The following is a 27,885-nucleotide window of genomic DNA, read 5'->3' as shown; positions in this document are numbered from 1 at the left end:
CCAGCCTGGAGCAAGGGGCTGCGAGGTTCACCCTACCTTGGTGCCCACAGTCCTGGCTGGATGTCTGCAATAACTCACACTGGCCAGGAACAACTCTTTCCACTTTTATTGTCAATGAAGAAATAATCAAATCTATATTACAATCTTAAAAACAGTAGAAAATGTGAGTAAAAATGCAACAGAGGCTTTTTCTCTTTAATGTGGAAACCATTATTACAGGGTGGTGAACAATGGGATTGTGTTATTTGAGAACTAGCTGTGGCGTAAAAATCGTACCTGGCTACTCAAGAAAACACCTCTTCCCAGATGGATCAGCCTGATATCTTGGCAGTAAAATTAAATACTAGAGACAGAAAGGGCTTGGGGACCTAACCCAGGGCATGGCCTAATGCTCAGCACTACCATTTACATGGGACCACCTCCCAGCCCCCACCTGCACCCACCCGAACCGCTGGGTCCCAGTGTTGGGACTCGCACACCGCAGTGAGGGCACTATGTGGCTCTTGTGCATTCCCACATGGCAGACCCAAGGGAACAACTGGAGCACCTGTGGGTCAGATCTGTCCTGAGAGCTGCCCGCCGGGGTCCTTGCAAGGGGAAGGAACCATGGCTGACAGGCAGCAGCAGGCAGTGCTCGGTGCAGAGAGGAGCTGCAGCAGTTCTTCAGAGTGGTGGCATCACCCAGCAGGCTGACAGAGGGAGGAGTTTTTGGTCTTTCAGTGTGCAGAACTGGGGCGGCTCTCACTAGCACGTCCAGACCTGGAGGAGACAACAACAACCCACAGTCATGACAGTTCTGAGCAGCTCCACTGCCTTCTCTTTGTCATCTTGTCGAGCTTCTCTTTGGTTTTCAGCCCCCACAGCACCTCTGCCAGGAGCTCAACCTCCCTCCATTGAAACTCATCTTGTTCATTTGGAGCCAGCTTCTCCTCCATTTAACACCTTTGTTCTAGCACTGGAAGAGACCAAAGCAACTTGGAGAAGCCCAAAGAAACCAACCTTTACAGTGCTGTCCACAGCGCCAGAGAAGAGGCGACCCCTGGAAACTGCAAGGGCAGTGACACTGCCCTGGTGCCGCAGCAGCGTCTGAGTACAGATCATGTTGTCCATGCTCCACACCTGTGGGCATACAGAAGGCATGAGACAGAAAGTATGAGACAGAAGGTATGGACAGAAGAGGATTCCCCATCCATCCTCTCCCTTCTAATGCTATATTGCAATAGCAGTGCCAAGAGCACAGACCCAGATGCACAAACCCAGACACATACCCTGAGAGACCGGTCATACGATGCACTGAAGACTTTGGTTTGATCTGGTGTGGAGATGACAGCAAGGGCATAAACTGTACCCACGTGACCAGTCAGTGTGCGGACTTGTTCCTTGGTCTCTATGTCCCAGACCTGTGGAAGGAGAGCAGGGGGGGTCATCACCTATCCCAAAGATGTTCATCCACATCTCCATGTGCTGGGTGAGCTGCAAAGGGACCAGCAGAGCCAGACTCTCAAATCCTTGCCCCTTTCCCCCAGCCCAACACACACAGATTGAACCTTGCAGCTCTTACATGGATGAGGTTCTCGTAGGTGCCACACACAATGTGGTGGTTTGTAACTGCGATGGAGTAGACGCTGCCTCCTGAGGTCTGCAGCACATGCACACACTCCAAGTTTCGGATGTCCCAAATCTGAAAGAGCCACCAGAGCAAAGGATGAGACCCACACAGCCACCCCTCTACAGGAGGGAGCTCTCTTAAAACCATCCCCCAGCCACACAGCCCTGCTCCATGTTACGGTCTGATCTGTTCGGCTGGGAACGTTCAGTGCCGATGAGCAAAATCCTGCTGTCTTATTTAGCTGCCCAGCTTTGAACATCTAGGCTGAAAAAAATGGCGGAGATTGCATGCTTTGTGTTTGTGACTGCACACACGTGCACAAATCTTCCCTGAGAGCACTAGAAACCGATGCAGGCAAACTAATAGGGATTTATTAATACTAAGGAAGGAAACTTCAAATTCTCTCGTGTCACCCAGATGCTGAGAGGTGAACTATTCATCAAAGCCTGAGCCAACACAGATGAGAGCACTTCGCAAAGCACATACAGATTTATGGTAACTCCATAGCCAGACAGTGACCTTCTCCTCTTATCAGCAGCTCTGTCAGCACAGATAACGCTGCGGCAGCTGCAGAGGCAGTGCGAGGCGCCACGGCTGCTTTTATCTTAGTGAGCATCCCCGGGCAGCTGCACTCACAAGGAGCAGCCAGAGCCCTGAATTAGTGCCTACAAAGATGCAATCAGCACAGTAAAAGCCAGCATGTCAGCAGTGCTGCAGCAGTGTTCTTGCATCTGAGCAGCTGCCTTTTGTCCTGCTCAACCAACCCGAGCCGCAGAATACATCTATGTATCAGGGACAGCCTATGGCTTACAACTGCCACAGAGTCTCACCTTGATGGTTTGGTATGATCCACTGTACAGATAGTTTTGAGAAGCCACCAGCGCTCGCACCCAGTGATTGAGACCTGTCAGCTCTTTCTTCAGTTTGAGCTCAGTACCCACAATATCCCAGACCTATGGAAAGCACAAGCACACACAGAGGAGAGTCAGCATAGGGTCCTATAAGGTCACGAAGTAGAATTTTGAGCTGGTTCTCCAGACCAATGGGAATCTGCTGAACCCGCTTGGCTGGCAGATACAATAACTATGCTGAATAAGCATGTTTCCCAAGGGCTGGGAAAGCTGGAGCAGAGCCTGCATTATTGCTGGCAGAGACCCTTCCTTAGCAGAGCTATAGGCTTGGAAAACCTAAACAAAACCCTGTGTTGGACTTCCCCTCAGTGCCTGTCCATACCCACAGCACCTGGAAAACCCTGGCTGAAGCCCTCAGCACACAGGGACCAACAGAGCTCCAAACTGCACAGCTGACCCACAAAGCTCACGTGGCAGAAAGTGGCTGGGGATGAAAAAACAGAAGGCCCCATGTGCTGCTTTTGCTTAGTGCTGCCACTTCCAGCCCCCAAACGCTCTGCAAAACCACTCCAGGCCCAGATAAAGAAAAGAGCATGTGCTCTCTTACAGATGGACGGTCCCATAAGCTGCCTCACCAGGAGCTGGAAGCAGAACCAAGGGAATCTAGCCAAGGCTTTAAAGGGCAACTTGCAAAGCTGTTCCCTGATTTTTGCATGCTTTGGGAAAAGAACACTGACTCAAGATCCTTTGGAGGCGGTTTCAAACAGGCAGCCTGAATCCCCAGCCAATTCTGGGCACCAGGCACAGTTCCCAAAGGTCTGAGTAGGTGTGTAGGGAGCCCAGGGAACACGCACTTGGGAATTGCCAAGGTCCTCCCCACCTGCAGCCTCAGGTTTACAGAGTTAGAAGGAACAAAAGGATCTTTCCAGTCAGGTCTCAGAAAATCTCTAACCAGCACACAGCACAGTGCTGGCTGCTCTGTGTAGCTCCAGAGAACATAGTAAGATACAGACCAAAATGTCACTTGATTCCTATTTGGAAACTGCTACCTTACAGCTTGTAGCATCAGTCCCCAAGTGAACCAAGTGGAGCTGCCCCAGAGCTCTACCTTGATGGCTTTGAGGGAGCCGCTGAACAGCATGTTGTGCGAGGAGACCAAAGTGCAAACAGGATTGTCGTGAGCTCGGATTGTGTTCACTTTCTGCAGGTTTTGGATATCCCAGACCTGCAAAGAGAAGGAGGAGAGGCTATGAGGAGCAGGAGCAGACCCTCGTGCAGAAGCCCTTCCTCTTTGCTTCTGGAGTAAAGCAAAATAACAGGCACCAGTGTAAGCCACCAGCCTGGCTCAATGAGCAGCGTGTGCCCGGTCTGCAGGGAACACCCAAATCCAACCCTTGGGTACCTTGGTTAAAGGCATGGCATAAAGCACACATGAGATACCAATCCTATCACCAGCAGCTGAAAAACCTTATGGAAACCAGGCTGCATGTCCCTGTTGCCCTGCTAATCCCACACCTCCATACCCAAACAGAACAGAGGTCCCAGGTACTCACAATAATGGTGCAGTCAGCAGAGCCACTGTATAGCTTGTTCCTGTAATGTCACAGCAAAACAAAAGAAGGTCAGTAAGGACAGCAGCCAGCACAGGGCCTCGTCTGGTTCCCAGGCTGTGTGCTGGGCTAAGAGCTGCACCCCACTGCTTCATTGGGCCCAGACCTGGAGCAGCAGCGGTCTCAGGAGCAGGGCTGGGGCTGCATGGGGGGCTGTGCTGGACTGTCAGTTCCAGCACTATGCTGGTGAACAGGGAAGGAAGAAGGCAGGACAGCAGCAGGAGGCGGTTTGTCAATCTTTAAAGATGTGACATTTACGAAGGGCTCCATCTGAAGGTGAGATCCAGGATTTTAGGAACCAATGGGGCTCCTCTCCCTGCCACCCACACCTCCAAATGCGCACGCAGCCCTGGCATGTGCAGGACTCAGAATAGGAACTATAAGGGTGCACTCAGGAGGCCCAGTGCTCACTCCCTATTCTGCAGGGCAGGTGTTGCTCAACACTCACCCTTGGATACAGAGAGCCAGTACAATTCCATCGTGACCTTCCAGGGTCTTTTGGCACTTGTATGTGGTACAGGTATCCCACACCTAACAGGAAACACAAGGCAGCAGAGGGTCACATGCCTGCACACACAGCAGCTGGGGGCCTGGCCAGGATGTCGGCAGACCACAAAGGCACGGAAAGGAGGAAACAGACTGTCATCTGGGCACCTGTGTTCCTGTCTTCCAAGCAGAGATAAGCGTGTCTAGGAGAGGAAATGTACTGCAGAGGGTCAGGTTGAAGTTAGCAAGAGACACTGAAGAGGAGCATGCACCAGCCCTCTCCAGCACTGCCTTCCACAGCCCCAGGCCAAAACAACACTGCTGAACCACAGAAGCAGCTCTCAGGCTCCTGTTTTAGCGATTCACACCCTGTCCCTGGGGGCAAACCACACAGCACAGCCTCCTCTGTCTCTGCCACCGCACAGCATTTTCCCCACTAAGCTCTCTCTTGACAGAGCGAACATGAGAATGTGGTGCTCAGCCAGCTCTGAGTTGCCCAGAGCAGCCAGCACTGGGGAGAAAGCTGCTCTCTTTCAATAAAACACAAAAAATATCCATTCTCTTCCATGTGGCTCTTCCCTGCGTGGCTCCCCGGCTCAGCCAGCAGCCACCACAGTGAGACTGGAAACTGCTGCTTAGGTTGCACTGGAGCACTGCTGTCAGTTTGAGCTACTGAAAACAGGGCAAAGAAAAACAAACATGCCATAAAATAGAAAAAGGGCTCATTTTATCAGGGATTTCTTTTTTTCTTTTTCTTTTTCTTTTTTTTTTTTTTTTTTTTTGAGGTGACATTTTATAACAAGGGAAAGTATAATCAGATGCTGAATCAGGCTTAGATGCCTTAGACACCATATAAAGCCAAACCACAGACAGCAGGAATGAGATTCTACTCAGGGCTTCACAAAAAACACAACTTGTCTCGATTTCCCTATCACATGGCACTTCCCTACAGCAAAACTGAAGAACATTTTGCCTAACTATAGCCATAAAGAATCATTAAGGATTTCAGGAGGAACACTGGGCAGTGATATCCCCCTCAGCCTCAACTAGAGCTCAGTTTCTGCCTCATCTGGAGCACTTTTACAGATGCAAAGACAAGTGGAAAAGCTCTTACCTTAATGGTTTTGTCTGAAGAGCCACTGAAAAGCAAATCTCCTATGGAGTAAACACATAGACACCAGACGGGGCCCTGGTGCCCCACGAAGGTCCCCTTGCACTTGAAGATCTGCTGAGGATCATAGGCTATGGAAAGAAGAAGGCAGGTAAGCATGGGACAACAGTGCCACACCACCCCAAGTGACCTTGGAGGGAATAGAGCTCCCCCCCTCCTTGAGCTTCAGGCTGCTGCAGCAGCCTGGCTGGAGGGTCCCATGTCCTGCCCTTACAGCTCATTGCCTTATCATTGCTTTGAGCCCCAGGATTCTCTTCCCTCATGCAACTCCCAGATTGGATCTAGGGAGGGCAGGGAGGCCCTTTTGAGCCCAGCAACCAGTAACCTTGCAGCGCTGTGAGTTAGCTCCCATTAACCAACTCTTTTGGCAATCATTCCCACCAGTCTCCTGCAACAGTGGTGGTGCTGTGCACAAATCACTGCTGCAAACAGAGAAAATTGGCACTTTGCCTGTCTGTGACAGCCTGAAAGAGCTCACTGCCATCACCCCAAACCAGCTCAAACAGGTGAAGAACACAGGTATACTCACATCCAAGGATGCCCATGTTGAGTCGAGCATTAATGTGGGAGAGCTCATCCTGAAACACAGAACAAGCTGCATGAGCTGCAGAGCTATCAAGACCAGCCTGCCCTTCTGGGCACTGTCCCCATCCACTGCTAAAACAGCTCTCGAGTTTGGACAGATTTTGAATCCCTGTGCAGACTGTATCCCAGCAACTGACTCATTCTCCAATCAGAGATGTCCTGCCCTAGGACTGTATGTCTATATCCCTCTGTCACGTTCCTTCAGGGACCACAGGGTTCTCACAGCACCTCAGTCCTACACTAAACTCTTCAGTATTCCACGCAGGCATAACAACACCTTTCAGAATATACTGCCCTTGCTCTGCCGTTCACCAGATTGCTAACTATGATCAAATCAGTTTTGAGGGCTGCTTGCTTGGCTTGGCTTTTGAAGCCCACGTTGTTGGAGAAGAACTGGAAGATCTCTTTGCAGTCTCCTCCACAGCCCAGTTAGTACCGTACCCACGGGGATCCAGTTCATCAGTATGCTTAGGTAATCCAGAGTAAGCTCCTCCTAATCAGTAGAGCCAGTGGAATGCAATCTGCCTGAGCTAGGGAGGAACGTCTGTCCAACATCAGTGCCTGAATAAGATCCAAAATCATGAGACATCTCTCATTCCCAGCTTGTTAGGGGTGATTTGCTTATATGTCTGCTTTCTCTGAAGGCAAGGAGAAGGACACGTCCCTGGCTAGTATGAAAAGTACAGTGGTGTGTGTGTACTTTGGAGCAGAAGGCTCTCTTTGTGCAGCAGGTGTCCTTTACTCTGGTTACACCTTTCAAGAGCAGCAACAGGCTAAGAGAAGGCAGGAGAACCAATTAAAACAGCAACCTAGATGTGGTACCTAAAATACACCCACTGAGCTGCCTATAATTCAGCCTAGAGGAAATCTTCACCCACACTCCAGTTGCTGTAAAAACAGCCCAAAGACTCCTCCCACTATAAAAGAAGCCCAAGTAACAGCAGAGGCAGGATCTGACTGTGTGCCACCCTGCCCAGCCTCGAGGCCCTGTCCTCACGTTCAGCATGGAGGCATCCCTGCGGAACTCCATCAGGTCCTCGCTCAGCTTGCTCTGGTTCTCATCCAGCACATCTACAAGGGAGCGACAAGATAATGGTTACTGCTGAGGCCCACATAACACCCAGGAGAACAGAGCAGAGGACACACGGTGCCATCTAACTTTTGAACAAGGGATGGGGAATGGGGTCCAGTATTATTGGCTATTCTACTCATTTCTATGGGGAAGTGCGCCCATGCACATAGAAAGAAGCCATAAAAGAAAGGCGGTAGCTGCCTGCAGACATTCCTAGGATTTGCCATAAGAGCAGTGACTGGAGGCCCCATGATGTACAGGCAACACAGAAGTCAATAGGGCCCCTCTTTGTTCCTCCTGAAACCTACTCGGTAACAGTTTTAAAACCAGAATGAATCCTGTGATGTAGCATCCTAACAGCGCTGCCCTGACCCTACAGCTCTGAGCATATAACTCATCTGGTGCAGACTCACCAAACTTGAGTTCCAGATTCTTCTCCAGCTGGTCAATCTTCTCTGAGAGCTTCCCCAGCATGGAGCGCAGGAAGGCAATTTCTTGGTCCTTCTGTGCCATTGCCACCTGCATCTCATGGAAACGATCATCCGTCTGCTGCAGAAACTCCTTCAGACCCTCAAACTTGCACATCTCCAAGTGGGTCTCATAGGTGTCTTGATTTCCTATGAATGTACACCTATGAGGGGAAGGCAGACACTTGTTTGGAGCAGGACACACTCCGGGAAACCTACTTGATCAGTTGCCTCCAGGCCTTTGAGAGCCCCCAGCTGTTTGTCCCCTACAAGGAGCACTGGTACTGCAGTTCACCATCCTGCTGGGTTACAGAGACCAAGTAGCTCCCATTCTTCTGGCCAGGGTATAGGCCCCAGATTGGTCTGTCTGTCTGTCTAGGCCTGGGGGCTGCCTTCTGCAAGCTCCACCAGCCTAATTGCAGTTTAAGGCACTGCAATGGTAAAGCTGCTCATAGCCCAGGGGGGTTGGACTGCAGTAACCAAAAAGCAGCTCAGAAATGAGCTCAGTGCATCCCTCCCACTAAAAAGCACCAGCTCCTTACCCATACTTGGAGTGGGGACACTTGATGTGTTCGCACTCTTTCAGGTGTGCCTCCAGGTTCATTTTCAGGAGAGGTGGGCAGCTGGGGTTATTGGGGCAACGAACTGGCCTGTAATCACAGCTGCTTTCATGATCTCTGCCCACGGAGAAAAGCAAAAGGAAGGAAAATCAGTGACAAGCAAAAAATGAACGGAAATCACACAGATCATCAGGAAAGGAGCTAACCAGACCTGGGATCAAAAAGCCTCCCATTCTAATGCTACAATTACAGCTTTAAACTTTTATTTGGTCAGCAAGTTGAGAGCAACAAGGCACATTTATGCAGGGAATATCTCATTTTGCTGATGATCAGCTGAGCCTTCAGCCAGCTATTAACAGCAGGCAACAGCCAGGTGATAACAGGAAAGTAAATACATATAGGACAAGGAGAGAAATGGTGCTATGCTGTCCCAAGGGTATCTCAGGTACAGCAGCAATTGCTGGTGGTAGGGACCCTGCCTGGGGAGGTTGTGTGCTTGTGACAAACCACTTACTTCCTGACACTCAGTTTAATTGTAAACGGGCATCCACGGGGGTCCACCTCAAAGGCAGCAGGCTTACTACTGGCTGCAGGCCGGCAGCCATACTTGCAGTGGATGAAGAGCTCCCCGATCTGCTCGGCCACCGCGATGTTGTTCACCACCACAGTCAGCTTGGCGTTGTCCACAGGGCACTTCTCTGTAGGTGGGGAAGAAAAAGAGTCAGTGAGGGCTGAGATGCTGTGGGAACACTTCAAAGAGTCTCTGTGTGGAGATTTTATTCTTTACCCTTCTCTATCCAAGACGGCCAGCTCCCAGATTGGTGACATGGCACGAGCCATGAATACTCACACACAATCTGCAAACTGCCAGCTCTGGTTTGCCTTAAAGTTTGGTGAAACGTTCTGTTTTGTGTTAATTCATGGCAATTCAAGATAATCATCAGTGAAGGAATGCCACTCTCCTTGAAACAACCTTGTGCATGCTGAACTGGAGATGTATGCACTGAAAGTGTCCACAAGTCTGCTGATGGCCCACACATAATCCCATCTCACACCCCACCCTGAAGCTAGCTAGCAAGGACACAAGCTGAGGGGACAGGAACAATTCAGGGCTACAATTGCAAAGCCTTTGGTTGCAGAAGTGTTGATTGGGCATAGACTCTGGGCAGCACAGGGACAGAGAAATTTGCATGCAAAGCAGAGGGACTCCCTGACATGCAGAAGATGAACATCTTAAGGCAGAAAGAGCTACTGTTTGCTGGGCTCCTCAGGGAGCTTCCTCAGGGCTTGCTGTTCTAGTAATACAAATGGCTTTGTGCTGAAACAAGAGGGACACAGGCTCGTGCCAAGGGAAGTAATTTTTGGAGTGCAGAGTCCAAATCAAGAGGGAGGTGGTCAGGCCAGGCTGTCAGCCAGAAGCTGGGGCTCCAGCAGGCTGCTGGGAGAGTGGGGTGAGCTCCAGCAGCTCTGCTCTGCAGGCAGAGCTGGCACTGAAAGGATATGCAGACAGAGAGCTGGCACTAATGGGCTGGGGGAGGAAGGCTAGATGGTTTTCCTGCCAAACACGGCCCCTTGTTCCCTAGATGGGTAGCCACAGAAAGCTTTCATTCTGAAATCAATGGGTCAACTCTGGGCAAGACACATATTATCCTGGGATTATCCACTGCCTATTCCTGGATTTGAGAACATCCTGTGCCCAAAAGCTGGGCCCAGTCCTCCAGTGCCCATGTTACACTGCATACCATCAAAGCTTAGGGTTGCTCAGCCACCCGAGTCCCAATCCCTCACTGCTGCAGTGGTAGCCTGGGACTGGCAGCTTGTTTACAGCCCTTCAGATATCATTCTGCAGGTTTCTTTTAAGTGAAAGCAAACAAATCAGAAAATGACAGCATTTAGGCTACATCACACAAAAACAGTTCTGTACTCACCAGATGTTAAGGCACATCTTCTACAAAACGTGTGCTGTGGAAACAAAGAGGAATAGTGTCAGCATAAACCATATCAGATAAATTATCCCCTGTGGCTAATGATGGGAAAGGCTGGAGAGCCCAAAGCCTGTTGCACAGGGTTCTCAGCAGCTGTTCTGTCTGCTGTGTAGCACAGGGTGCTCTTGGGTCTGTAGCAGAGGGCAAAAACAGGCTTAGAAGGGACAGCTGGTACAACACTGGTACAACACAGTTCCTGCTCCTGAAAAGCACTAAGTACATGTTTGGTGCTTTGAAGATTCAGCTCTATTCAGGATCAGGACAGAGACATGTCCTGCATCCCTTCAAGCCTACCCTCCAAGCCCATAGTATTTATCTACTTTGCCCTTCATTTTAGTCCATGCCACTCCTCTCCCTTTCCTGAGCAGTCTCCAAGCAGAAGAGCTTAAGTCTCACCCTGCCCTCGGCCAGTCAGCCCATCACACACACACTCGCTTGTAGCTCTTCCAGTGAAGCTTTCCAGCTGCCAGGTGGATGGGACAACTAATTTGTAAACCCACTAAATGCACTGTAAATTTCACCACTTGATATAGTTCACTCTCCATTCTTACAGCAGAAATGCATGGCAGCCATTTAACCTGATAAAGTAGTTATTTCAGTCTAACGTGCTAAAGAACATAAAGAAATACATGAAGGCTACGGCATTTCACGGGTCCTGAGCTCACCCTGGTGGGTTCCCTGGGGACTCCTCAGCCACATTTCCCTGCCCCATGGCCAGGGCTTGGCAGCAGCACTGGAGGTATCGCAAGGCACTCTGCAGAGCACTATCTGCAGCCATGCTCACATGGCCTCTTCCTGCCCTGCACAGCTGCATGCTGCTCTCTCTCCAGAGCTGCCAAACCAGAACTGCAAATGAAGCCACTCTGCTTCCTGCAGGAGATTATTTTTTCCAATATTAACCACTAAATCTCTGTGTCTCCACAAAGAGCTGCTTATTGAAATGATGCAGCAAAACTGCACCAGCTTCCAGAACCTCCAGGGACAGCACCCCCCACAATAAACAATCCCACTCTGCGCTTGTTGTTACAGCTCCATCCTAGCAATCTGAAGCACATCAGAAGATTAGCGAGCCCATCACAAAGCCATCTTTCTTCAAATGCAGCACAGAAGCAATAATAATATACAGCTTCTATTAAAATCTCAATAAAACGGAATATAGAAGAATATTCATAATACTCTGAGCCTTTCATTAGAGGATGCCAAATTCCTCTGCAAGCATTAACTAAATGAAGCTTCAAGCCATTCCTGTCTTATAGAAAACACTTTTTTAACAACTGAAAAGCAACTGTTTCCAGGGTGCCCAGAGGCAGCAACACCCTGCAGAGCCCTTCAGATGGGGAATGAGGAGCTTTGACATGACTGAAGCCAAACCAGGGAGACCGAATGTGGCCATGACTGGCAGGCTGACAGTGTTTTTCTTCAGGGAAAAGCATACCAGTTGTGAACAAGCCTTGGGCTTCTCTAGCTAACTGCAATGCCCTGCGTGCCCCATGCAGACTGGTTCAGAGCTGCCTTTAGGGAAACCTGCTACATGCTCAGCAGCATCTCTGCAGCGACTGACAGTCACTGGGACAGTCATGGCTTGGCTGTGGATCACCTAAGACCTAACACCTAAGTGGAAGCCAAGCTCATGATCTGGAAGAATACTGCCTTACCCCACAGGTTGTGATGACCGGATCCTTAAACACACTACAGCACAGTTGGCAGCACAGTTTCACAGATGGCTGTTCAGCAAACACCAGTGGCTCCTAAAGAAAAGAGAGAGAAAGGGACAGAGAGCAGAGTTAAAGCAAACCCAGGAGCTTTCAGCTCTGCAAAAGGCTCAGCAAAGCAACTCTCCAGTGGTGAGCCAGGGGCCCAGGACACGCTAAGAATGTCATTATCTCTAAATAAATATTTGCTTGGATATGTTTATTTCCAGCACACAGGAGACAGTGGAGGAATGACTCTGGGAATGTCTGGAGACCCTCAGATCATAGACTGGAAGCCACTTGCATCTTGCTGGACACTGACAGCAAACTGCAGAGACCATCTTTGCATGAAAAACTCAAGTCACCAGAACTGCAAGCACTGCATTGCCTGGTACTCTCTGCATGGTTGGACTCAATAGTTTGGTGTCAAAAACATTCTGGGTACAAAGCCTGAAGTTTAAAAACCATTTTAAAACAGCTTGCCCTTTTGTATTTTGAAACACCCCGAAGGAAGTGTTCTTTCATTCCCTTATGATACAGAAATAGCACTCCTTTGCCCAAATGAGCCCAGCACTTCAGATTTGTTACCAACAGAGACTGCTCGAGCAAGGGCACTGGGCACATCCTATCTGACGGGCACAGATCAGATCAGAATGGGGCTCAGAGCATTTCAAACCAATCACTGCAGCATTATGAATCAACCATTGCGGCTTACTCTGCCTTTTCATCCCATGCTGCTCTCACAACTGCAAACACGACCCCCGACCCCCTGGGTTCCTAAACATGAAACACACGCTTTTATCCTAGATCTGTGGCAAAATGCCACCTGACCTTTCATGCATCCATTCTGGGGTTAGGCACTGGGTCACAAGCTAAGCACTGCTCAGAAGTGCCTTCTCCTACAGGGAGGGACATGTGGGCAATTCCTTGCTCCCTCCTGGGGCTTACAGTGAAGTCAGTGGGGTGCCACACAGCCCTGAAGGTAGGATGGGGTTCTGAATCAAGAAGGAATTGTGTTAGCTTGCCTAGGGCTAAACCACCAACCTCAAGAGTTACAGCTCTATAGCAGAGCCAGGGAATCATGCACCACTCTGCAAAGTGTTACAGTTTTTCAGAGAAGCAGAAAAGTCTCACCATCATCCCCTCTTTAAATACAGGCAAATGGTACACAAGGAAGCAAAGTAACTTGCAGAAGTCAGAAGGGGAAACAAAATGATAACCACGAATCCTGAACCTTAGTTGCCAGACAACATGAAAAGCTCCCCGTGCTAGCGGTATGTACTCACGGGAGTCTGCTAAGTTACTCTTTTGACACTGAACTTCCTAATACTGCTCCTTCCGACAATCCCAAATACCTACTGGCTCCTCCTCTTCCTCATGGAGTGAGAACGTCGAGCGCAAGGACATGTTGGACTCAGAGTGCAATGAACGGACGGAGATAGCGGAGTCAGAGCGGCGTGGGGTGCTGATCGGAGGCTTCAAAGAGATAAAAACCAATTCTTGTTATTGCAAATAACTCCCCCTGCTAAAAAACCCTATGCACAGAGAGTTCCATTCAGCCCCCCCCTCCACCAAACTCAGCTGCTCCATTTGTTCATCCACTCTGCCAAGCTGCACTGAATGGTCTCTGCGTGCCTCCCTGCTGGGGACACCACGCTGCGCAGGGACAGGACGGCCACCATCCAGCTTCAACTCGCTCAACTAAACCGACAGCCAGATTCCAAGCACGTCACTTTCTCAAAGGTGCATTTGTTTGGATACTTACTGCGCCCACCCGCAAAGTAATGGCTTGGAAGAATTAATCCTGCACAGAAAGCTCTGTAAATCTCCCCCAGAGACAGCTACCAGCTCCTGCAGTTTCTCTAATCCCTGCAGCAGCACTTGTTGTTTCGTTCGCGATCCAACTTCTGCCAATTTTTTTTGCGTAAGTGTGGAGACTTCCTTCTATTCAATTCAGCAACAGGCTGATTTTGTCGCTTCCTGCTTGGGAGGGGAGAGCTCAGTGGACACTGCGTGCACCAATCAAGAAAAATCCCACTTGTTACGGCAGCCGTGGGGTTGGCTTTGAGGGAATGTTGCCACCAGAATATTAACTAAGAAGCACATCCCAAAGGGTGAAGTATCAACCAGCAGCACAGAGCCAAGATGCAACTCAATGTCAGAGCCAAAATGGAGACTTCAGAACATCGGGATTAGGGGTCTAGAGCAGCCAGGAGCACAGTTAATGCCAGGTTACTATGGAACAGACCCTTCTGGCAGATGGAGAAAAGTGTAGGGAGAAGCAACTCAAGGAGCAGAATGAATGGGTTGATGAAGACATTGCAGAGCGAAGCCAAAAACTTAGTGCACTGAGCATCAAGATGCCCAATGCCTCGACTGTCTGCACCTGCAGTATCATGCCTACACCAGCAGGACCACTTAACTGAGGATCTCCAAGCAGACCCCACTACACTGGGTTGCTCCCTGAGTTACCCTGCACACAGAAAGTGCCTTGCTCATGTTCAGTCTGCCCTAGGTGAAAATGTGGAACATCAGGCCCAAGAGCAGACGAAGCCAATGAAAGAGGCCATGGGGGCAGTCAGGAAATTCAACAATAAAAGATGCAAAATGAGCTTAAGAGAGTACACTGTGGGGGAAGTACAGTCCCTGTTGGGCTGTAGGAGAGGAGCAGCACAGGATCCTGCTGGTTCTTCACAATGCTCAGCTCTGTAATTTTTTTGATCGTGGGATCCCAGGAACTCAGCAATGCTGCATCTGCTTAGAAGCCAAAGTATATAGCTCTTTCTATAAAAGGCATGTTTATTGGCTAAATATGTAAATTTTAAGGAAGAGTAGTTATGAAATAAATTGAGTTTATGTATATCCATTAATTATTTTCCTCTGCTAGTAACACAAGTTACCACTAGTTACACAAGATGTTAAAACAAGAATGACTGTGCATAGCTCCTTTTCTGTAAGTGAGACAGAGCTGAGAGCAGCAAAGGCAGGCACAGAAGAGGCAGTTTTAGCAGCAACACAGTCCATGTGCATCAGCAGGTTGCAGCCAAGAGCATTTCCAGCAAGCTGGGTGTAAGACATGGGCTGGCTGAGTGTAAGAAGCAGCCTTCAAACAGCCCAAAGAATGGAGTGCCCGGACATCTTGTGACATGAGACTAATAGCTTGTGGCAGGCTGGTAACTCGGCCCAGCCTCTAGGTCACAGGCAAAGCTCCATGTAAAGTGCCAAGAGCTTGGACAGCAAGCCCTTCATCCAGCAGTTCAGACGTGCCCCAACATTCAGCTGTAATTTTAGGGCACAGTTCAGAACAGGTCATATCCTATCCACCCCATGAATGCTCTGGTACTGCCCTTGCTCCTGCTCTCCAAGGCTGGGAACACGTGGCACTGTTTGGAGGGAGGATGACAGCAGATGCTCACTAATCCCTGCCTTGCACGCAGAACACTCCACTCTGCTTTAGGTTTCATTAAAGGAAACTTTAAAAAGAAAGGAGAAGGGGGAGAGGGGTTACAAGAGGGCTCTGACTCCTCTCCAGCTGTCTCTGTGATGGCTTAGAAGCCCTTGGAAGCTTCTGGAGAATGGTAAAACATACTGATCAGGAAGGGAAATCCCAGATTATTTTTTAACAAAGCAAAGAAAGCTTCATAAAGGGGTTAGAGAAAGTTTGTCTGGAGCAGCAGGCAGAGCAGAGCAGCTCATGGTTTATTAGCACCTCATGCTGCAGGCTGCTTCCTGAACCACTCATTACTCCTTTTGCTATTTTTGCTTAACAATACTTAGCACTCCAGGAAGGTGGACTCATGCTGTCCAAGAAAGACAACTGAGAATAGGCCCTAGGAGAGATCTCTCCTATTGGCTGCACACTTCATTGTGTAACACAGGATTCCAAAGGAACCTGGCAGCTTCTCCATCAAATATGGCTAAACGCAATGTCCACAGCATCCCTGCTCCTCATGAAAAACCACATCTCTATTCCATAAGAACTGCACAACCCACTAAAAGGGCACAGTAAGCACAGCACTCAGCCCACTGCATCGGTTCTGGAAGCCAGGGGTTGTCTGAAGCAGTGATCCAGCACCCTGGGGTCAGTGATATGATGGAAAGCTGTGTCTGTCAAAGATATGAGCCAAATGTTCAAAGGACTTTTTCAAAAACAAACACATGCTCACATAAAACACAGCAAGATCTCTGAGCAACAGAAGGAACTTTATAGGATGCTGACAATAAAGCTCTTTGCAATCTGGTGTCAAATTTATTTTAAGAAGTGCTGTTGCTCTGCACTGTTGCTGTGACCCCAGGGCCTAAATGAATCAGCATCACTGATCCACGTTTCCCAGGCTCTGAAGTTGAGTCTCCTAACCTGACAAAGTCTACATGCATATGTAGACTTCAAATGAAGAGGCTGCTATTCACATGCCTAAATCAAAGCAAGAGCCCATGGCTGTGAGCTAGGGCTGAGGCACCAGGCACCTGATCAAGTGATGCTTTTGTTGCTGAGGTTTGCTTTGCTGTTGCCAATCTTGATTTAATTGATTTAGTCAATTTCATTTCTCTTTAAGCAACTAATCCTGTGGGGTCACTAAACTGCCAAAAAAAAGAAGATACTCAGAAGTGTGTAAGGTGAATGAGGAACTGGAGACAAAACCAGGCAGTGCTTCCCTGCAGACACCCCAGGACATTGGCACATTATTCTGAGAAGACCCTGCTGATGTAATCCCCCTGACATCCCACTGCAGGTTTCAGTCTTGCTCCCTGTGGTCAGAAGCCCCACCTGGAGGTGGAAGGAGGAATGTATTTTCTAGTCATAGCTGCTGGATCAGCTGCGCTGCTGATGGAGGTTGACACAGCCGCAGCCATCAGTGCCAACAGGCCAGGAAAGTCGGGGCATCCTGCTCACAACAGAAGGCAGGTACAGCCCCACAAATAGGTCTGTGGGATTTGTAGCTCTCGGCCTCTGTAACAAGGTACTGCTTTCAGACAGTCTGAAAATGAGGCCCGGCAGCCATTCCAATGGCCCAGGTCAGAAGCAGCCTCTGCTGCCCCACTGCCCAACCCTGGGAGCAGCCAGGAAAGGCTGGAGCTGCTCCTGCCTCCACTGCAGCCATCTGTAGCTGATGTAACAGTGCATGGGAATGCAGAGGGAGACAGAGGAACACCGGATGTCATTTGAGATACAACCAGCTAAGCCAGACACGAGGGGTCTCTTGGCAACACCTACCATGCTGTCGTCCTCATCTCGTGGGGAGTAGGTGAGTGTACTGGAGGAAGATGGAGTCCGACGATGCTGCTTAAAAGTATTGGTTCCATCAGCTTTAAAGCAAATGAGAAGGGAAAAAAAAAAAGCTCCTTAGTAACATTTCTAAGCTACAGGTTTCTGTAGCTGTAAGTGCTCCTTGGCAAAATGAAGAGTAGGGACTCCCCTATGCCAGTTCCTGATTTGAACACATCAGCACACGCAGAAATCCTGATCTCTGACAGCTTGCTGAAGTGCACGCAATCCTTCAAAGGTAGCTTGCCCAAAGAACATAGATGATTTCCTAACAGGTATATAGGTTAAAAATGCTAATAATAGGAAGCCTTCCTCTCCCACAAACATCAGTCACCTATCAACAATCACTTAGATCTAGGAAGGTTTGGATACTTCTTGTAGCACAAAAGAAACATGCTATATTAAATCAGAGGTTTGCATAAGGATAGTATTACTGACTGACACAACATTTTCAATGTAAATACTCAGGAGTCCAAAATGATCGAGAATTTACACATGTAATCCAAACATTCCCTCCAGGCAGGTCATTAATTTCCTTATCTAAACCAGTGTCAAGTGCCAGTTTCTTATCTTTACTAAGGTAAGGATATTTTTATTGCAAAGTGAAACCAGATCTCTTCCCACATTCACGCTGCATGCTGGAGCTCAGACTCCTCACCTGCTGAGCTTTGAAGAACAAAGCAGAAGAATTTTAAATGAGCAGGTACATTCACACCCCCTCCTGTCTGAGCTAAAAACGAGCACAGGGGATTTACCAAAGCGTCCAGAATGACACACAGGCAAAGAGTGAAGATCAGAATTCTCAGCCCTGGTAATGGTTGCATGAGAAATCACATGGATAAATAAGATTTGAAACTAAGTTTTGTATCAGATCCTGTTGTACCATCCTAATTTCAGTAAGATCTTCCTTGTGGTTCTCTAATTTCTGCTCATTCTCATTCCACCACACCTGGTGAGCAAATGTCATGAATAAGTGACACTTGGGCTGTGTAATACTAAAAACAGTACTCTGTCACACGTCTGCAAGTAAAACACAATGACTGCCCCAACAGCTCTGTGAGCTCTGTGAAACAACAATGAGAAGAAGCCTGGTGGGATTCATGCCCAGTGCTCTGGGGAGAAGCCCCACAAATGAAATGCACTCACCCTTTGTGATAGTCGTCACAGCAGAGTACGCCGGCCCAAAAGTTGTTTCCATTCTTGTCTGAAACACAGACAGAATGAATGTCAGTGTGTATCAGTGCAGCACAGCCTGAATTCTTGCTACTTCTACCGAACTGGTGACTATATATGAATATAGTCTGTATGCATTCTTAAGTTTCATTTGTGGATACTGTGATTGTGATGTGAAAAGCATCAAATTTTCCACCACTGTGGGAAAGAAAGGATGAGAACAAGAGAAGCAGCCCCAGCTCATAGCACCTATACTTACCCCGTTAGTGTTTTCTGAAGCAGTGATGTTTGGTGTGCCACTGGAGAAACGATTGAAGCGAGCGTTCTTGTTTGAGGTCATAATCTAGACCAGCACTTGTTAGTCATGGGAAGTTTGCTCTGTAGAAGAAAAAGGACAGAAAGAGAGTTAGGTTTGTTGTACAACTTCCAGGCTCAAAGAACGCTTTCCTCTAGTATTAAGTCCAAGTATTTACCTAAACTCACATAAGTTGGGATTTTCAGAAGTAAGTGGCAAGGCCAAAGTCAGGCCCCTTCAAACCACTCCTGGGAGAAGCATCCAGCATGTTCCAAAAATCCAGCATATTTTAAATGATTCCTTAATCTCCCACATACTGGAACACTCATCACCATTAGCAGCTTTTACAAATGTGTAACCATTCCAATTGCAGATGAGACTCCTCAGCAGCCAAAGAAAGGCAGCATCCCACTGTCCCACCATCACTCGGTTCCAAATGAGACCCATAGAGACACATGTGCCAGCTGTGTCTGACAGTCCCAGCTCAGAGCACACCACAACCCAAACAGGCAGAAAGGTCTGAGCCAAAGCCTTGGACAAAGCCTGAACCTACAGAGTGCCAAAGGAGCTGCGCATGCACAGAGGGCAAAAGGATGTAAAGCTGCACCAGCAGAGCCCTTATCCCTATAAGAAAGAAACCTTACTTCAGTTAACACTTCTGTGATTCTGGATCTCATTCAATTTCTGCTCAGAAACAGCCCACAGATCATCACCCAGAGAGAGAAATCCCCTCCCTCAAATGGCAGTAGAGGGGCTCACTGCTCTTCTTCAGTTGTTTACCGGGTTCAAGTTTGCAAAGTCAAAGTATTGCACAATAATAACCTGTGGAAGCACATGGAGATTGCTTTCTTCTGCTGAAACCTGATGCTGGCTTGAGGGTACTAAAAGAACTTTACAGAGGGGGTACTGAAGCTGCTCCCCCAGGAAGGAGCTGCAGCTCCACACTGCCATCCCAAGGAGATGCTGCTGCCCGGGACAGAAGTTCCCATTGTGGCCTTGGCACAGCAGGGAGCTCTCCTCCTTGGCTTCCCCTTCATCCTTGTGGCTGGAAGTCACTGCTGGCACTCACAGCCTGTCCCAGCCCACCCAGTGCTCCAGGAATAAGCTGCTCAAGAAAAATCCTGATTAAGGATCCCTTTTTATCCAAGGTACAGTTAAATCTTGGTGCTCTCCCTGCCAGCTACAGAGTCCAAGGGCTAAGCAGGCAGACCAGACAGACAACAGTAGTGAGAAGTGACTGGCTAGAACCAGTTGACTAAAACACAACCCAAATCTGTTTTTCACTTGTGCTTGGCTCTCACCCTACAAGCACCATGGGCTGCAGCCAGGCAGGGCAGTGGTCCTGGTCCCATTCCTTGCAGGACCATCTGCTTGCAGTTGGGTTGGGGCTGCTCCTCCCCATGCAGCTGCTCCTGCTGCAGGCTCATGGGGAGGTAAGATAACTTGGCTCCACCTAGCAAAGGATCTTCTCTCATCCAAGAGTGACACATCCTCAATCTCCAAGCACTTCATAACAGTGTGTGATCACCTCTTTTGTAGTATTGGGAAACTGAGGCTCAAGGTGTGACACGACCACACAGAGCAGCTGGGACCCAGGACTCATGCAGAGCTCCTTCAGTCACAGCCCCAAGAGCCCCAGCTTTGCATGTGTCCTACGCTCACATTTTAAATGCTGTGAACATGATGCTGAGACATCCCCAGCCCCTGACCAACTGCTCTGCTGCCTGGCACAGCACACTGTGTCCTGCATGGACAGCATCCATAGGGATCACTGCCCCTGGAGCTGAACTCTTGGGAAAAGCTACAGGCTAAAAAAAAGAAGAAAAACAAACCAAAACCCAACCCAAAGTAACAAACAAAAACCCCCAAACCAAGCCCAGGACTATCTTGAAAACACAGATCTGAATAATGTTTTCCAAACGTTACGAAGCTCCGTCCTGGCTGCCTGTAAATGCCAGATCCCTTAGGAAATGCTAAGCAGAGTTGCTGATGTCCAAGAACAGCAGGAACGAAGCAGGACCGTGCTGCTGCATCGTGCAGATTGAGGAGCTGCCTCCCAGCTGCAGTGCGGCTCCAACAGTTCTAAACTGCCTGCAACAGGGACAACCTGAGGCACCTCTCCAGTAAAATGCACATTCCCCTGCTCCAAAGCCCACTCAGAGGAATGCAAGATCCAATAGATGGTGGATAAATCCAAAGCAAGGAAGGAAGCACGGGTTGGAACACAGGGATTTTCCACTCCTTGTTCACACCCCAAACCCTGCAGCATGGCTGAGCAAACTACCTGTGAGCAGCAGGAGGTAACCTGCCCTGCATCTCGTCTGAATAGAAACCAGGAGAATGCAAGCAATGGAAAAAACATCAAGTGGAATATGTGCCAACGTTCATAACACCAACTGCCACAAAAACAGCCAATCTCAGCCCAAATCCCTGCAACCATCAAATACAGGAGCGATTACAACAGAGCAGATGTCTGCAGAGCAGCCTGCCGATGAACTCTGTCACAAGGCAGTGAAAAAGGCCTTTGCCAGTTGATATCAAAGAACTTAAAAGGAAGTGGAGAAGAGATGGTGTTCTTGATGTTAATACCAGCTTCCCCTCCAGATTTCCAAACCTCGGCTTAGCACCTGGAACTGTCAGATCTGAGCAGAACCACATCCAGAGCATCTCCAGCAGCATCACAGAGCAGCAGGTTGGCAGTGCTCACACGGGACACAGCATCCTGATGTTCCATCCCAGGACTATGTAGGGTCCCACTCGTGGCTGACAACAAAACAGAAGCTACAGCAAGAGGGCAAGCTCCATTCCCTCCTGTGCATGAAGAACTGCTGCAAGCCCTTGTGTGTCCAGCCAGCACAGCCCTGCAAGGACCCAGCCTGTAACCCAGGCTCTCTGTGCATGGAGCACTGTTTATTTTTTGACAGTAAAAAGAAGGGGGGGGAAATCTCCCTTGGAAAAAGGACACTGTGGGAACCCATTATTCACTGAATCACAGGGCTGATAGCAACCAGATGCAAAGTAGGGGAAGGGCCAGCTTTCAGCATTTGCACAACATGGGGATCAACGCAGGCATTGGAGACACAAGGAGAAGAAAAGCCCTAAAGTTCCTGGTTTTGTAACCCAGGCAAGGAAAAACCCAACCAACAGTAGCTGCAGACAGCTGGGAAAAGCAGCCCTCCTCCCCATTATAGAGCCCAGAAAGGCAGCAGCAGTTCTCTGCCAGTTGTTTCTTGCTGCTGCCCCAGCACTGCACCTGAATGAGCGAGGGCCCTGCTGAGCGGCTGCTGCCCATAGGAGGAGGCTGGCACCTCCTGTTGCAGGGCATCGCACAGGGCTCACCCAGTTGTTCCCAGTGCTCAGCAGAAGATCCTTACAGCCATCCTTAAGAACAAAGCCAAGGCTCTGAGAGGACACACGGCACAAGGAAGGATGGCAGAGGGCACATCCTCCACAAATACCACGTAATCTGCCCAGCCCTGGCCCTGCAGCCAGCTCCTGGTGTGGGCAGGGCACTGTGGGCAATCTGGACTTTGTGCCCACAAAGCTCAGCCATGTGCCCTGTGTCTACTTTGCTCCTCCTTCTTCCTCCCTCCATTCACTAACACTGTCTCTGAAGCTATTCACCCACAGCAGGGCTGGCAAAACCACCCACAGGGGTGCTCACTGGTAGGGGGGCCATGGTGTGCTGCTGAAGGCAGGCGTGGGGCTACCCCACAAACTGGGAATGGGATGTGCCAGTGAGAAGTTCCTTATTTCACAGCCCATGTACTCGTGGCAAAAGACAAGTTTCTGTTCCTCTACCACGCCACAGCCAGAACAGGAAGGGTTACACATCCTTCGGAGGATTGGTGCATCACTGGGGAAATACTATTACAAAAGTTGAAGCACGCTAAGCTGCTCCAGGAGCCCTGCTCAGCAGGACATGGAGCACCACCCCACAGAGAACAAGGGACTCAGATCTCTCCTTGCGGGTCCAATTTGGGCAGGCTCTGTTCACCTTGTTCTGCATTAACAAGGTGTTCTCGTTGTTTTCCAGCTGTGAACTGATTCTCAGTGGTCCACTGTAGACTGAAAGGGGAGGGCTGTGCACAAAGCACGCACAAGGCATGGCTCATGAGCTCACAATCCAGCTTTTCTGCATCCCACAGCCTTCTTGCTCAGTGTCTCTAGAGGAAATAGCATTCCTTCATAAGTGCTTCTGAAATTCAGCAACAGCATTTAAAGAACACTGTGATGATGACAACGATTATCTAGTCTGACCTGTAGGACACGAGCCTGGAGAACACAGGTGAGCTACACATCACTCAGACACATCTCAAAGGGCAGTCACAGCATGGGAAGGAGAGGGTGCAGCTCCTCGGGTGCTCCTCAGGTGATCCCTTGGCTCAGGAAAGAAAATCATTTTGTATTAAATGTTCTTCTGTTCTGTAAGATTAATGATTCTTTGGGATAAATAGGCTGTTTGCAATACTTCATGCCAAAACCTAAAGCAATAACTTTCAGATACAGGATCCCCAAGAAGCACTGCTAAGTAAACTTCACTCAACATGGTCATCTATGGAATAAGTAGTGAAATCTCCAAGTGCGCAAATTATACAAACCCTCCTGTGCTGATTACGATTTACAAAGTCAGGAAGCCTATGAATAAAGCAAATTTGGGCCTGTTGTTCCCCCAACCTTCTGTCACAGTGTGCCCAGTGAACCTAGCAGGAGGCTGATGGAACACAGGCAATAGGAAGCATTCCTTCACCCTGCTCACAGGGAACACCAGCGCTTGCTGCTGCTGCACACTGTAGAGAAATGCAGTCATGACAGGTTCAGAAAGGACTGGACTCAGTAATGTGCAACAGGTCTATAAATGGATATGGAAGGATCCATCGAGGACATGCCTCCTCACATTCCTAATCCATCTACTCTGAATGCTCAGAAATCGTGAGGCAAATGGATGGTGGAAAGGGGTCAGTCTCACGTGCTCCCTGCTGACAGCCTTCATTTGCAGAGCAGCTGCACAGAGCTGTAGCTGAGCACGGAGCTGTGGGCACCTCCTGCACCTCTGGGGTGACCTGGACACAGCCAGCCATGTGTGCTGAGATGTGCGTCAGTGCCAGAAGATCAAACGTGAAATGAAGCTCAGTCCTACCAACAGAGCACGGCACTTCCAGCTGGTGGTTCCTTGCTTCTGCAGAACAGAAAGGCTTTTCATCATGCACAAGTTTTTTTTTCCTCTGCTTTTAAAAGCCATACAAAGTTTTCTGAGCTGAAGTGAGACCAGAGCTGTACAGCGCTGTCATCAAGAAAAATAAATGTGATGTTTTTAATTGCTGCTGCTTTTACCGGTGCTTCATTTTAGAGCAGAGCTGAGAGGGCACATCCAGCAGCGTGACAGAAGCGCAGCTGTTTGAATGCTGCCATTCCTTTCTGCAAATACAGCTCAGAAAAGGAAATGCTTCTGTAGGAAATGTCCTTGTCTTCCATAAGGTTAATGAACCCTTGGGGCAGACTGGCTATTTGTGATACCTGACGCTAAAACCTAAAGCAATAACTTTCAAATGTGGCTATAACAGGATCAAAAGCGACTGCTCTGGTGGAACAACGCATCTCATTTTCCCCAAAACACTAAAACTGAGTCAGAGCAGAGGCCAATGTTCAATGCACTTTCTGCATCACAAAAGCTATACTTGAGGCTTTACTTCCATTTTAGGAAGCATCCACCTTCCATACCATTTTCCTTGCACATGAGGCTGAAGATGAAGTTTGATAGTGCCAGGCCCTGGTTGGTGCTGGTTGAGTGGCTGCACATCGCTGCTGGCTTGGCTGGAATGGGCACAAGCAGAGCTCTCACACCTGGCCATTATACAGCACAGTGCTGCACACTTCTGACCTTTGCCTCACTCTCACTTAAAGAACAAGAATCCAATAGACAGAAGAGCTCCATTTCCTTCACAATTCTGGGAGCCATTAGAAATGGCAAAGGGCTCCCACAAGAAATGCACAATAAAACTTGTAAATAGCACTGGTCAGGCTCAGAGCTCTCTACAAACCCAGCACAGCCCAGCAAAGGGAATAAGGAATTGCCCCAACACACACTATTTACATACGAGGAACTCTATGGCATACCAGGTAAGCAGCAAAGGCCATGGAGCACTTCTGTAAACGCCCTGTCCTGGCAGCACAGCACATGAGAAAGGAAAGCCTATGCATGGAAAGCTTCAGTGAGCAACACGGGAGCAGCACAAGGTTGAACAGAAAACCTGCTCCAGCAGCTCCTGACTGCCTCGCTCACCTCTCAGCTCTGCCAGCACCGTGCAGGTGGCTGAGGCCAGGTTAATCTGTTTGTACTTGGGAAAGGCTGCAATGGAGAAAACCAGAAAGTAACCTGGCCAGGTTAAAGTCACAAGAAACCCGAGCCTGTCATCATTACTCAAAGTGCACCAAGTATCACACTTCCTTCCCCTGCTCTCCCCAAACATCTTCCAAAGCTTTAAAACTCCACGACATGCTCCTGTTTGGCTTCTGGGTGCAATCAGAGCACTTTAAAGATCCAAAGTCACAATGCTCTGGGACACAAGGGAAAGGCAGTGAGATGCTGCCTCACCTCACCAGCACCACTTCTTTAAATGACACAGAGGGCTTTTGTACTTCTGAAACCACCGGGAACAACCTCGGAAATCACTCACTGCGTTGCTGCACATATATTATGTGTCCTTGCAAAGGAGGATCACAAATCTAGCTCAACACTGCTCCAACTCACTGCAGGCAACAGGCACCTGCTTCTGAACCCACACAGTTCCTCCACGTTGCTGGCAGCAAGCACCATGCCTGAGCTGTGGGATCCAACCAACTGTGCTGCCCTGCTGCTCCCACAACTGTGCTGTGCCCACACCACCCCGCAGGACTCACCCCTGGCAGCCCCAGCACAGCGGGGCCCAGCGACACACCACCATGATCCAGTTCCTGAGCTGCAGGCAGGCTTCCCTCGGTCAGAATGCCTCTTCCGCTATCTGCGTGGTGTATGTGTGTATTGCTCCCTAGTGATGTAAACAGAAAGGCATGCAGAGCAGTGGGCGACATGTAAATTTGGCTGGAAAATCCCACAGCTCAGCCAATCCTCGTGCTGCCCTGAGCTGCTCACAGACCAGGGAGGTTAAGAGAAAACAACCTGAGCAAGCACTGCTTTATGCCTCCAAGCTGAGAAATCCAACCGCAGAAACAGTATCATCCACCATTCACACTGAAGGGAGTTTGAGCGCCTCACCCTCTTTAGGTAGTTCCCAAACTGTTCATAAAACTGAATATTGAGCAGCTGAACAAAGAGTGACACAGGCTGTGATTGCAGAGATGCTCCAGGGAAAACCAGTTAACTAAGTTAACTCGTTAGCACAGAAAGGAAGAGCATTCTCTTGTTGCCCAGTGGGGCCTTCAGTGAGGAGCAGCACATAGCCCTGAGGATGGGGGTCCACTGTACAACAGCCTCCTCCAGGCAGCTGTTATGTCCCCAGTCAGTCCCAGGGCAGGGGGACATAGCCAGCATGGATTTCACTGCCCATGGTGAAAGAGTGAACAGGAGGGATGACACTAGGCATAAAATGGGGGAAGGAAGAGGTCTGACAGCCTGAGCGTGTCCATATGACTCAAGTATTGGGTTAGTGAAACCAGGACTTGCTCTCAAGCGCCTTCCTCCTACCACAGCTGGACTTGGAAGTGCCATTCGGGGCTACAACATGCTTCAGGATCAGGTGATGCTCAGCCCAAGAGGTCACTGCTGAACACCACCCAACTTCAGCCGCAACTGCTAAACGTATGGAACCGAGAACCAGCCCACCCACAGCTCTCTGTGCTGCCATGGCCAGATTTACCCTGTGTTTTCACAGCTCCATCTGGGACAAAAGCACTTATAGGCACCCCAGGACTCAGGGAGCCTGCAGGGCACTAAGCAGCACCCAGATCCTACAGCTTCCTGCCTGACCCTTGGGAAACCCCCGAACTCTTTGATTTCCTCTCACCAGACATGCAACAAAGATGAGGACGGTACTTTTCTCTTTGAATTCGTGGTCAGTCCACATCAGCACAGCACAGCAGCTTTCGGGGGTGACTCAAGCACCAGTGCTTGCAAGAGCATAAAGCAGCAATTTACAGTAGCAGGATGCACACAGAACAGCCTGCAGGAGAGAATGAGCTGGGAGGTTACGCAGCCAGAGCACTGTAGTGTTTAGGCCTGGGTTAGAGCTGACACCTCTCTGGCTGTAAACCCCATACAGTGCAGATCCCCTGATCTCTTCTCTTCTCCTCTCCTCTTCTCCTCTCCGTTCCTCTCTTCTCTTCTCCTCTCTTCTCTTCTCTTCTCTTCTCACACAGCTCCTGCAGCCACCATATAAGCAGCCAACCCTGCCATTGCCTCCCTGCCATTGCCTCCCTCCCTCTCTCAGGGCTCTCACAGCCATCCCTCATACACCGGGACCAACCGAATCACTGCGGCTGTCAGTGGGGACCAGCGGGAGAAACACTCACAACCAACAAGCACCAGCTGCTCCACAAGAGCTGGCTGTTAGTGCAGGCTGCGATACCTCACCAGGGGGAAACAAACCAGGGGGGAAACAAACCGGGGGGAAACTAATAGACCAAACCTTGTGGTAGGAGCGAAGTATGGCCCCCATTGGCAGCTGTGAGGGCCCAGAGCTGTGAGCACAGCGCCCAGCCCGGCCCTGCTGCCCCCACACCCCGCTCATAACACGGTTCTCCTCGCGTCCCTCGGGCCCAGCACAGCCTGAGTTGTTACATATACAACAATACAGCACGGCCACGTACAGTGTAAGGAACCACTCGGGAGCCCTGACAGAAGCCCACCCCATATATATCCCACACTGAGCAGCCCGCATTACCCGGCCCGGCTCTTCCCATCGCTCCCTCAGCTCCGCCCCGTGCTCCCCCAGCCGGTACCTGGCAGCGGCGGCGGCCGAAGCGCCGGTTCCCGATCCCGGCACATCGCGGCCCCAGGCCTCCCTCACTCCCTCCCTCTAGCTCGTCTCAGCTGCCGCCCGGGCCAGAAGAGCGGCGCGCTGCGCTC

General features: G+C 49.6%; 1 protein-coding gene across 4 annotated transcripts; it reads right to left on the bottom strand.

Moving 5' to 3' along the window:
• Nucleotides 1-91: 91 nt before the first annotated feature.
• TRAF7 (TNF receptor associated factor 7) lies at nt 92-27,885 on the bottom strand. Of its 4 annotated transcripts, XM_015876920.1 has the most exons (22): nt 27,759-27,871; nt 25,722-25,849; nt 18,786-18,904; nt 18,500-18,557; nt 17,303-17,394; nt 13,447-13,563; nt 12,052-12,144; nt 10,340-10,373; nt 8,926-9,109; nt 8,394-8,528; nt 7,798-8,015; nt 7,310-7,383; nt 6,257-6,305; nt 5,671-5,798; nt 4,519-4,601; nt 4,014-4,053; nt 3,569-3,685; nt 2,440-2,562; nt 1,562-1,681; nt 1,269-1,400; nt 1,000-1,119; nt 92-759 (listed from the first exon to the last, which is right to left on the bottom strand). In XM_015876920.1, the coding sequence occupies exons 3-22, from the start codon at nt 18,864-18,866 to the stop codon at nt 745-747; spliced, it is 2,013 nt and encodes a 670-aa protein (XP_015732406.1). In that variant the 5' UTR covers nt 18,867-18,904; nt 25,722-25,849; nt 27,759-27,871; the 3' UTR covers nt 92-744. The 4 variants fall into 4 exon arrangements, with proteins under 4 accessions (XP_015732406.1, XP_015732405.1, XP_015732407.1 ...); XM_015876919.2 differs by lacking the exon at nt 25,722-25,849 and having other exon boundaries at nt 27,759-27,885; XM_015876921.2 differs by lacking the exons at nt 13,447-13,563; nt 25,722-25,849 and having other exon boundaries at nt 27,759-27,885.

Source organism: Coturnix japonica, chromosome 14 (assembly GCF_001577835.2).
Source record: "Coturnix japonica isolate 7356 chromosome 14, Coturnix japonica 2.1, whole genome shotgun sequence".
Classification (NCBI taxonomy): Eukaryota; Metazoa; Chordata; class Aves; order Galliformes; family Phasianidae; genus Coturnix; species Coturnix japonica.
This window is presented reverse-complemented; position numbering and strand designations above follow the sequence as displayed.

What these genes read in the sequence shown, in the direction of transcription:
- TRAF7 (XM_015876919.2), bottom strand. Translation starts at nt 18,866, where the DNA reads ATGACCTCAAACAAGAACGCTCGCTTCAATCGTTTCTCCAGTGGCACA. An exon ending in ATGAGGAAGAGGAGGAGCCA is followed by an intron (nt 12,145 to 13,446) that starts GTAGGTATTTGG and finishes TCTTTTCTTTAG; the next exon opens with GAGCCACTGGTGTTTGCTGA. An exon ending in GGGATGCCTCCATGCTGAAC is followed by an intron (nt 6,306 to 7,309) that starts GTGAGGACAGGG and finishes TCTGTGTTTCAG; the next exon opens with GATGAGCTCTCCCACATTAA.